The following is a 10,983-nucleotide window of genomic DNA, read 5'->3' as shown; positions in this document are numbered from 1 at the left end:
AGTCAGACTCACGGGTTCTCGTTTGACTCGGGGCGAGGACTGGCTTAGCTGGGACAGGACTTCGTCATAAGGATGGTAAATAAGGCGGGGTATTAATTGTACTAGAACACAAAAGTCAGACGTTTCTCTTAACTTTTGGGAATGAACACATGGGGTGACTCCGGTTTGGCAAGCCCACCACCCGTTAGGGGGGGGAATATAGTAAGTTGGGGTGGTGCTTATTACCTCTGTCTTGTTGCAGAGGGAGGTGTAAGTTTTAGGAATCTTCCCAATGCAGGTTCCTTGCCCACTTACAGAGGATAAAGTGAGTCTCGGTCCTTTCTGCTGCCATCTACACTGGGAGGGGTCAGAAGACTGACTGAGAGCATTAACAAACGCTATACCTTCGTAGTACGGGGGAGCAACATCATAGCATAACCAGCAGGAGTGAGTTAGCTCGGGACGGGTATTATTGACAACTTGGAAAGCGCCTCTGATCAGACTAAGAAGCCGGGATGGCTGGCTTGCTGTAGCGGGGGCTGGTGTCCAAGCTGGGCTCAGGCTCTGGGGAAAGGACTTAGGGGGCTGTGTCACTTTAAGGGGCTGTCTAGGGGTTTTCGGTGCTTCGGGTCTCAATAATTTATTTGGACCCAAGGCTATCTCAACTACAGGCTCAACTTTTAATTTGACTCGGATAAGGGTTCCAAAAGGAGGGGTCTGGTAAAGATATATGCCCCAGACTAACCCCGTCTGCCATCGGGTGTCTTTTTTCCCTTGCTCTGTGAACTGGAGCTTGAGCAGATTACAGTCTGGGCTATACCTAGTTCGGGTGCACGGTTTAACAAACGAGAGAGTGACGAGCTGGGGGGTTACTTGCCACTTCTACTCCCCGTCATTGGTGGTAACACAACTCCAGCGTGCACAGTATCGGGACTCGGCCCCTCCGCACTGCTGCCTCTCTGGCCCCATTCGAAACCCCGGGCACGCATAAAACCCATTTCGACTCACAGAGACTCGGCGCTGCTTCTCTCGCCAGTCTCTCCCTCCCATTACAACTGGACAGAACTGAGGGGCGCAGGGAAGAGGGGGGCCTGAATGCTGGCTCTTGCCCTTCCCGCCTCTCTTTTCTAAATCTGCTACTCTGTCTAGGTTAAAGTACAGGTTAGGGAACCACGTGCCTAAGGGGGTGGTGTGGGAAGTGCGGTTGTAGATTTCATGAGTTTCCCAGTTCTCTATTTCTCAGGTGAGCTGATAAGGAACATGGGGGTTAGGGTTACTGAGTGCAATGGGGGAAAGGCACAAAATATATAAGATGAGCGGCACAGTCTTAGCTTTTGTAAATTGTCTTTGTCCAGCTGACGTGATCATCTTGGAGCAGAGTTTTTGGGTACGGTGCATGGGTCAGCTGAACGGCGCTGGTGTCTCTAGACGTGCACCTGGTCACTTTAGGGGTCTTCTGGTGATTTTAAGCCGGAGAGGATTCTCAGTAGATTGGGCTCTCCACGTGAGATGATCGTCAGCTGTCTCGGCTGAGGTAACGGGTTTCACATGAGATGCGTGGATCCAGGCGACAATCCCGTCGACTTTGACTGCTGTTGGGGTGGTCAGCAACACTAAGTAAGGTCCTTTCCACCGTGGCTCGAGGGTCTGTGCTCGGTGCCGCCTTACAAACACAAAGTCTCCTACTTGGAACGGGTGGGCTGCTTCTGGAGTGCCAGGCTCGTAGACTGCTTTTAGTTGGGTCCACACTTCTTTTTGGACTGCCTGGAGAGCTTTCAACCTATTATATAAATCGCAATTGTCAGTCTGGGTAACGGGGAGGGGGTCATGCAGGCAAGTAAGCGGGGCGGGGGAGCCATACAAAATTTCAAAGGGGGTGAGGTTGAGATGAGTAGGGGTGTTCCGAGCTCGAAACAAGGCCAGGGGAAGGAGCACCACCCAGTCTGAGCCAGTCTCTATGGTCAATTTAGTTAAAGTCTCTTTTAGGGTTCGATTCATCCTTTCTACTTGCCCTGAACTCTGGGGTCTGTACATGCAATGTAATTTCCAATCAGTCCCCAAATACTTAGCAACTCCCTGACTCACCCGGGCGATGAAAGCAGGTCCGTTGTCAGATCCGATTACCTTAGGTATCCCGAACCGAGGAAATATTTCTTCTAATATTTTCTTTATTACTACTGCAGCCGTTTCCTGCCTTGTCGGAAAGGCTTCCACCCAACCTGAAAAGGTATCTACAAACACTAGAAGATATTTAAACTTATACTTTCCTGGTTTAATTTCAGTAAAATCTACTTCCCAGAACTGTCCGGGCCGGTCCCCCCTTGCCCGTTTCCCAGTCCATTTCTTCTTCCCGGGCGAGTTTGTTTCTTGACAAGGAATGCATGGCTTAATTACAGATTCAGCTATCTGCTGCAGGTTCGGCGCATACCATCCAGAATTTAAAACAGTCTGGACAAGTTTGTGCGCTCCTAAGTGTGTCCACTGGTGCATTTGTTTAATTACGGCTTTGGCAGTTGCTCGGGGCAGGATGATTTTTTTATCTTGGGTGCACCAGGCTCTCTTCTGTTCATCAAAATAGTGAGTACGATCTTTGGAGATTAATTCTAAGTCTGCTGGGCTATATTGATAGGGTGGCAGGCTCGGCTCAGGCTGGGTTTCAGAGAGGAAGATTTCTACAGTCTTTGCTGCCACTTCTCGGGCAGCTTGATCAGCCATATTATTGCCTACGGCGATGTAAGACCTCCCGTGTTGGTGAGCGGGGCAATGAATTATACTTACTTTGGCTGGCTTGTGCAGAGCTTCTAAGAGTGCCATGATTTCTGGCTTATTTTTTATTTCTCTTCCTTCAGAGGTGAGGAGTCCTCTTTGTTGGTAAATGGCTCCATGCACGTGTGCTGTCGCAAAGGCGTACCTGCTATCTGTATAGATGTTAATTTTCTTTCTGGACCCCAGTTCTAGCGCTCTCGTAAGAGCAATGAGCTCAGCTTTCTGTGCCGAGGTTCCCTCGGGGAGGGGCTGAGCCCACACTATCTTTTCTCCATCTACTACAGCCGCTCCTGCCTTACGCTTTCCTTGATCTAGGTAGCTGCTTCCATCTGTGAACCAGGTGGCTTCAGCATCTGGTAAAGGCAGGTCAGTCAAATCTTTACGCCACCCATGGACTTCGGCTAATACTTGCTGACAGTCATGCACTGGGGGTTCAAGATCAGGGTCTGGCAGCAAAGTGGCCGGATTGAGGCTGGTCGGCGGGGAGAATGTCACCCGGTCGGAGTTGAGCAACAGGGCTTGATAGTGAGTTATCCGAGCATTTGTAAGCCACCGGTGCAGGGGCTGCCGGATTATGCTTTCTAGCGCGTGCGGAGCAGTCACGGTTAGATTTTGCCCTAGGGTTAATTTGTCCGCATCTTTGACTAACAATGCTGCTGCCGCGATTACTTTCAAACATGCAGGCCAGCCAGCAGCTACTGGATCTAATTTTTTAGACAGGTATGCTACAGGCCGTTTCCACGGTCCGAGCTTCTGAGTTAGCACTCCTTTAGCTATCCCCTTGTTCTCTGCCACAAACAGATGGAAGGGTTTTGTCACATCGGGGAGTCCCAGAGCTGGGGCGGACATCAATGCCAACTTAATGGCATCAAACGCCTTCTGTTCTTTCTCTCCCCAAGAGAACGGTCCGGCTTTGGTGAGGGGGTAAAGGGGGGCTGCCATCTCTGCGAACCCGGGGATCCATAGCCTGCAAAATCCTGCGGTCCCCAGGAATTCTCTGACTTGCTTAGGGGTCTCAGGCGGGGGGATATGGAGAACAGTCTCTTTCCTTGCATCTGACAGCCACCTCTTCCCTTCTCGTAACACATAGCCCAGGTAGCTTACCTGTTGTTTACAGATTTGTGCTTTCTTGGCTGACGCCCGATATCCTAGAGTTCCTAATTCTGCCAGAAGTTTCTCCGTCCCCTTCAGGCAATCTTCTCTCGTTTCGGCTGCAAGCAAAAGGTCATCAACATATTGCAACAAGGTTACCTGGGGGTTCGCTTCTCGATATAGTGCCAGGTCCTGGTTGAGAGCTTCATCGAAGAGGGTGGGGGAGTTTTTGAATCCCTGAGGGAGCCGGGTCCATGTGAGCTGCCCCGTCACTCCTCCGTCTGGGTCTCTCCATTCAAACGCAAAAAGCTCTTGACTCTTCGGCGCAAGTTGGAGGCAGAAGAAGGCGTCTTTTAAATCTAAAACAGTATACCAGCCTCGGAGAGGTGGCAGGGAACTCAAAAGATTATAAGGATTAGGAACTGTGGGATGAATGTCTATTACCTGCTTGTTAACTTCTCGCAGGTCTTGGACTGGGCGGTATTCGTTTGTGCCTGGCTTCTTGACAGGAAGAAGGGGGGTGTTCCAGGCAGACTGACATCTGCGCAATATCCCCAACTGGAGTAATCGGGTGATCTGTGGCCGGATTCCCTCTCTGGCTTCTCTCGGCATAGGGTACTGGCGAACGGCTACGGGAGTGGCCTGTGGTTTTAGTTCAACATAGACGGGCGGCCTATGTTTAGCCTCCCCGATTCCTGCTGTCTCTGCCCACGCCTGGGGGAACTTTCTTAGCCGCAGGTTGAGGTCTCCCATGCCTGGGTTCTCTTTTTCGAATTCAAAGAGTCTATACTCATCTTCTAACATCACAGTCAATATCTGGATGGGATTCTCTGTGGGCCTTTTAAGCTGTGGCCCCTCTGGCAGGAAATGGATCTGGGCTTTCATTTTTGTGAGCAAGTCCCTTCCCAATAAAGGGTATGGGCAATCCGGGATCACGAGAAAAGAATGAGACACTAATCCTGTTCCCAGGTCCACCGTCCGTGCGGTGGTCCAAGAGTACAATTTATTTCCCGTGGCTCCCTGGACCCACGACTTCCGATTTGAAAGTCGTCCGTCAGTTTGTTGCAATACTGAGTGCTGTGCCCCGGTGTCTACTAAGAATTGAGTAGGTTTCCCCTCCACAGTTAAGGTTACCCTAGGTTCGGGGAGGGGCTCCGAACCCCGTCCCCCCTAGTCACTGTCTCCGTGCGTGGTTAGAATTTTGGGGTGGGCAATGGGTTTCTCCCACTGCGGAAGTTTCTTTTTCCTGTTTGGGCATTCTCTGGCCCAATGCCCCTTTTCTTTACAGTACGCACACTGATCTTTATCCAGCTGTTGCCTCCTGCCGCCTGGCCCTGGCTTAGGTTCTCTGGTTTCTCTCACAACAGTGGTGAGGATTTTATGGAGGTTGCGTTCTTGCCGTTTTTCTTTCCTCAGCTCTCTTTCTTCAGTCTCCCGCAGCTTTCTACCCTCTTTCTCTTCTTCTGTCTCTCTATTATGATACACTTTCTCTGCCACCTGTACTAAGTCTCGCAGGGTTTTGTCCTGCAGTCCTTCTAGCTTTTGCAATTTCTTCCTGATGTCTTTACTAGACTGATCTATAAAAGCCACAGTAACTGTGGCTTTATGTTCTTCACTGACTGGATCATACGGAGTGTACTGCCGAAAAGCCTCCATGAGCCTCTCTAAAAATGCTGAGGGGGATTCATCGGGTCCTTGAAGGACTCCCCTTACCTTAGCCAAATTAGTGGGGCGCCTCGCCGCTCCCCGGAGACCTGCCATCAGAGCCTGGCGAAAGACTTTCAGGTGCTCCTTACCTTCCGGGGTGTTGAAGTCCCAATCAGGTCTAGTCAGAGGGAACCCCTCTTCTATAATAGCTGGGTTCTGAGTGGGTCGCCCATCGACTCCCGGCACATTTTTCCGGGCTTCTAGGAGGATCCGGTCTTTTTCTTCTGTTGTAAACAGGACCTGTAATAACTGGTTGCAGTCATCCCAAGTGGGCTGATGGGTGAAAAGCAAAGATTCAATCAGATTGGTCAGCCCTCTGGGATTTTCTGAAAAAGGGGGATTTTGGGTCTTCCAGTTGTAGAGGTCTGAGGAAGAGAAAGGCCAATACTGTAGGAGTTGCTGGCCATCCTCAGAGGGGGCGCCGAGGGCTCGAAGGGGAAGCGTCACAGCGGCCCCTGGTGAGGGGGCCCGGCGGCTCCTAGTCCCTCCGGCGGGGCCGACGTTCTGCCCTCCACTGGCCTGAGGGGTCGGAGGAGGTGGGGGAATAACGGGAACAGGAGGGACAGGAGGAACAGGAGAGAGAGGGGGGGAAGGAATAGGGACCGGGGGAGCGGCAGGTTGGGGGAAAGCGGTAGGAGGGTATGGAGGTGGAGAATCGAGGAGGAGGAGATCTGTGTCAGGGGCTGGAGGCAGAACTTTCTTAGGCTCTTTCAGGCCGTTGTGGACTGCAAAAACCTGTGAAGATGGGTGGGGTAAGAAGGGCTGAACCCAAGAGGGGGGTTCTGTGACTAAGTTTTCCCAGACAAGAATGTAAGGAATCTGGTCCTGGCGTGCATGGGATCCGGTACCGAAAACTTTCTTCTTGACTGCCTGTATAAGGGGAAGAGAGAAAGTTCCTTTGGGAGGCCAGCCAACCTGAAAACCAGGCCAATCAGCTGAGGCCAGAGTGCTCCATTTATCTTTTTTAACAAGAACAGACAGATTGTGTGCTCTACTCTTTATGTCTCCCCAATGTCTTAAAGTCAAGTCTAACGGAGTCGTCTGCGTCTGCCCCATTTCTTCCGTCAGCAACAAAGCTAAGATAAACACAACGAATAACAGACAGGCGCCTACAGAGAAAAGTCTGCCGCGGCCGCGAAGACAAACCTGAAAGTACGTTGAGGGCCTGTCGGACTGCAGCGGCAGCCGACTTTCCTCACAGATGAGGACTTCGTCCTCCAGACGGGGGCAAGGGACGTCTCCCAAGACCCCTGGTCGGCGACCTGCCAGCGCGTCCGCCTAAGTCTATGCCAACCCAGAAACAGATTGGAGCTCCCACAGGTTGAGGGCCTGTCGGACTGCAGTGGCAGCCGATTTCCCTCACAGATGAGGACTTCGTCCTCCAGACGGGGGCAAGGGACGTCTCCCAAGACCCCTGGTCGGCGACCTGCCAGCGCGTCCGCCTAAGTCTATGCCAACCCAGAAACAGATTGGAGCTCCCACAGGCTTGTACAGGTTTCAGGTTTGTTCGCGAACAAAACAGTGAGTGCGCTCACCAGCCGGCAAGGCACTTTCTGATTAAACACAGAACGTTCTTACAGATTTGACAAAAGACAGATACGGATACAAACACAGTAATACCTGGCCAGGGCAAGCCTCCGATCCTTGGCTTGTCGTCCCTCCGGGGGGGGCACGCAATCCCGGACGAGCCCCCAAATGTAAGACCCAATGGCCTTATTCCGGTCTGCGCTTCCCCCCCAGTGAGGAGACAAGGCCACGGCAGATCGATGCAACAAGCAAGAGGTTTATTGTTATTCCAGCTAGCTGGGGTCCAAGTGTCTGCCCGACACAGCGGGTTTCAACAAGGACCCCGAGCATTCGAAACCAAGGGTTTATATATCATTTTCAAAGCACTTAACTCATAGTAATTTCCTACAGCTATACATTATTCTTGCAAGACATATATACTATATCCTGGGGTTAGGCAGGATAAAACCATTCTTCAATTGTCAGGGCGGACATACATCCTGGGGTTAAGCAAGAGGTCAGGGTAAGACCATCCCTCAATTTTGTCGGGGTGGTTCCGCACGATAAGCTTGGTATGTAGGTTTTACTGACCAAGGCTAACGGACCAAGGGTCACCGTTGCCTTATTCCAGTGCTCATGATTGATTATCTTGCTTTTCCCAGCCTTACCCAGTTTCAGTTCACACACTCAGGAAATGGCTTTTAGGCCCTAAAGATGGCTACTCTTATGCTAACCCATTTCTATTCTTACAAAAGCTTCAAGAATGTTTTACTCTTTAACAGTAGATAGAGCTTTTAATAGAATTTGCATAGCAACTTATAAGATCATTTGCATTAAAAAATATGGAGAGTCCTCCATGTTTTTTAAAACATACAAACATATCTACAGCATATAAATTAAACAAGAAGACCTGGTGGTTCTCAAAAAAATCTATTACAACCTTCCTCAAAAGTGGTCACACGTTTGCCCATCTAAACTTTTACAGTGAAACCTGTTTTTCTGGGAGAAACATAATCTTGTCCAGATTCTACACAATTTAATTTTTAAGAATAAATTTTGGTTTGTTAACTTAAATAATTCAATTTCTCATGCCATGCAATCGTTTTCAATAACAAAATATTTCAAAGGCAAATAAAGGTTACACAGTTGTTAAACTTTAGCTTTTAGTCTTTTTAATATTAAGATTTCATTTTTAAAAAAATATTCTGGCAACTCACTGAGACTTTAAGCATGAGAAAGAAACTGCTTTGATAAAACAATTAGAGAACTCTTTGCAATCTTTCAACATTAAGAGCAGACTAACAGTTAAAGAAAACTTTTTTGTTGTTTTTTTTTTTTTAACTGGAAACAAAATTCTAATTTTGCTGTGTACTTGATATCAAGACTCACTTGCTTTAATTTCACATAGCATGACTATATCTGTAAGAATACAGTAATTTATTCTTCATTTGCCCCATGGTCTCAAGCACATAAACGGGTGAGAATTATGCCTGGGCTTGCCGGGGTTTGTCCTGCCTTATCTCTAAACATCTTGACCTTCTTCCAAAGCAACAGGCTGAGCAGATCCGCTACAACAAAAGGCACCACGCTGCTGCACTACACTGCTCTCTCTTTGTCTCTGTTCTCCATCCCTCTTTAACAAACAGCTGCACTTTAGAACAAAGCCACTTTCTTTTATCAAAAAACACATTCTTTAGCATGCAGACGAGTTTCCATTCTTTATACTTTCTCTTATTAAAACATACATCTTTTAGCATAGAGAAATGTTTTCCTTATTTAAGTAGTTTTCATTAGAACTTAAAATCATTTGATACTTTAACTTTCAGTGAACACTGAAAAACAGGCCACCGTAAACTGTTACACTAGCATTCATCTATGAACATATATATATTATCATTTTTGGAAATGTGCTTTACAACACAATTTCTCATTAGGCACAAAATATGTCTATATAACTTAGCAAACTTTAAAAATTTTGGTTACCACAAAAATTCTCAAGCTGTTTGCATACATACACACTGTTATACATTAATACAGTATTATTATTAAGATGTTTATTTGCTACACTTGTTTACTTATTTTTAGCAACTATGCCAGATTACTTAGAAAACTTTTACTAAACATTAGACAAAGTCAAGCTTTTCTTCAAGCATTTTCTTGAAATGTTTAACTGGTAACATCAAGTTAAATGACTTTAAGTAAACTTTGGCAGCTGATAACCACAATGACATGCCTGCCTCAGGCAAACCCAAATTAGCATTAAGGCTTAACATTTTCCATCAGATTTTCTGGAAGTTTTAGAATGCCCAATTTTCACAAGCGCTTGTCTTTAAATCAATTTCATTAATACCATCCGGAGGTAGAAAGATATTTTCATTTACACACTTAGACACACAAACATACAGACTGAGACATAATGATAAGGTTCCTTCCGGCAGCCAGCCAACATTAAAGGATGGCCACTTGAGGTGCAGAAAACACGAAATTTTCTCTTCCTGATGTCCGTGCTCAAATTGTGAGCTCTCTCCCTAACGTCTGAGAAAAATGGTCTGTCATGAGAGACAAGGGTGTCGTCTGCGTCTGTCCCATTGTCAGTATAACAATAATTAGACACGTAAAAAACACAAAAAACAAAGACACACACAAATTAGACACACAGCGGCCGCGTTTAGTTCTCCTCAGAGTCTCAAACAGAAACCGAAAGGAATCAGAGGGTTGATACTCTCGGCGCCCAAAAACCAACCCTATCTCATCAGGTTCACTTTGCCGGAAAAACAGACGGGAGGCTACCAGGCGTCCCTGGCCCCCCAACCTCCCCGAGGCGTCCCCCAGGGTTGCAGCCTGCGGTGCTCCTAGTACGTCTACCGACCGCAGTCGCGACCCCTTACGGGACCGGGACGGCTGCCAGACAACGGGTACCCTTTCAGAATTCTGACCGGTCTCACCGAAAAACAGAAAACAGAATACAGACAACCCAAGGCGCCACTAATCTTACTTCTTCCTCCAAGAGCGACTTCGGGAGTGAAGCGGGTTGAGCGCAGATCCCGGACGAGCCCCCAAATGTTGGATTTTTCCCAGAGGAGAGCGCTACCCTAAATCACTCACAGAAGGCGTCTCTTGATGCAATAAGCAAGAGGAATTTATTCAGGAACCAGCTAGCTGGGGTCCAAGTGTCAGCCCGACGCAGCAGGTCTCAACAAGGACCCAGAGCACTCAAAACCAAGGGTTTATATGGCATTTTCAAAACACTTAACTCTTAGTAATTTTCTACAGCTGCACATTATCTTTGCAAGACATACATCCTGGGGTTAAGCGAGAGCAAGGTAAGACCACTCCTCAATTTAGGGAGGTTCTGCACGATAAGCTTGCTATGTAGGATTAACTGACCAAGGTTAGCTGACTGAAGGCCACAGCTGCCCCCATCCCGGTGTTCATGATTAACTTGTTTTCCAAGGCCTTACCCAGTTCCAGTTTTTTTTCTTTTAAGTCACAACTTCAGAAAACTGCTTCTAGGCCCTTAAGATGGCTACTCTTATGCTAACTTATTCTCATTTTTACAATGGGAAAGAAGGTATAAAAATAACATTACAGAGTGGTAGTGGGGAGATGCAGGCTGAGGCTTCAGTATAGTTAGGAGAAACAGGTAAGTACAGCAAGACAACCTGTGATTACCCAATAGACAATAAGAAGGGCAACTTTTGAGGAATAGTCAGAGAGTTCAATGCCCATAATGAAAGATACCACTCCAGCAAGGGCCAGGATCCACATCACGCAGAGGGTATGAGTCAGAGGTGAATCGTTAGATGCGGAGGCAGAGAGAATTCTGGAGGTCTGCCTGTGCTTTCCACTGATGTATATTTCTCATCTGGATTATGGGTCTTTTTCACTTTGAAATGACAGACCCCTGGAGTGATGCCTGCAACTTTGAGGGCA

The 10,983-nt window shown here is 47.8% G+C and overlaps 1 protein-coding gene across 1 annotated transcript; it reads right to left on the bottom strand.

Annotated features, from left to right (window-relative positions):
- Positions 1 to 5,007: 5,007 nt before the first annotated feature.
- Positions 5,008 to 10,818, bottom strand: LOC130679372 (coiled-coil domain-containing protein 86-like). The gene is made up of 2 exons (XM_057487981.1): positions 10,723 to 10,818; positions 5,008 to 6,279 (listed from the first exon to the last, which is right to left on the bottom strand). Exons 1-2 carry the CDS (start codon positions 10,816 to 10,818, stop codon positions 5,008 to 5,010), a joined length of 1,368 nt encoding a protein of 455 aa, XP_057343964.1.
- Positions 10,819 to 10,983: the final 165 nt, after the last annotated feature.

This window comes from Manis pentadactyla, chromosome 10, assembly GCF_030020395.1.
Source record: "Manis pentadactyla isolate mManPen7 chromosome 10, mManPen7.hap1, whole genome shotgun sequence".
NCBI lineage: Eukaryota > Metazoa > Chordata > Mammalia > Pholidota > Manidae > Manis > Manis pentadactyla.
This window is presented reverse-complemented; position numbering and strand designations above follow the sequence as displayed.

Coding starts and splice junctions, on each gene's coding strand:
- LOC130679372 (XM_057487981.1), bottom strand. CDS start 10,818: ATGTGGATCCTGGCCCTTGCTGGAGTGGTATCTTTCATTATGGGCATT. Junction 6,280..10,722: donor CCCTTCTTATTGTCTATTGG/GTAATCACAGGT, acceptor CCATCTTCACAG/GTTTTTGCAGTCCACAACGG.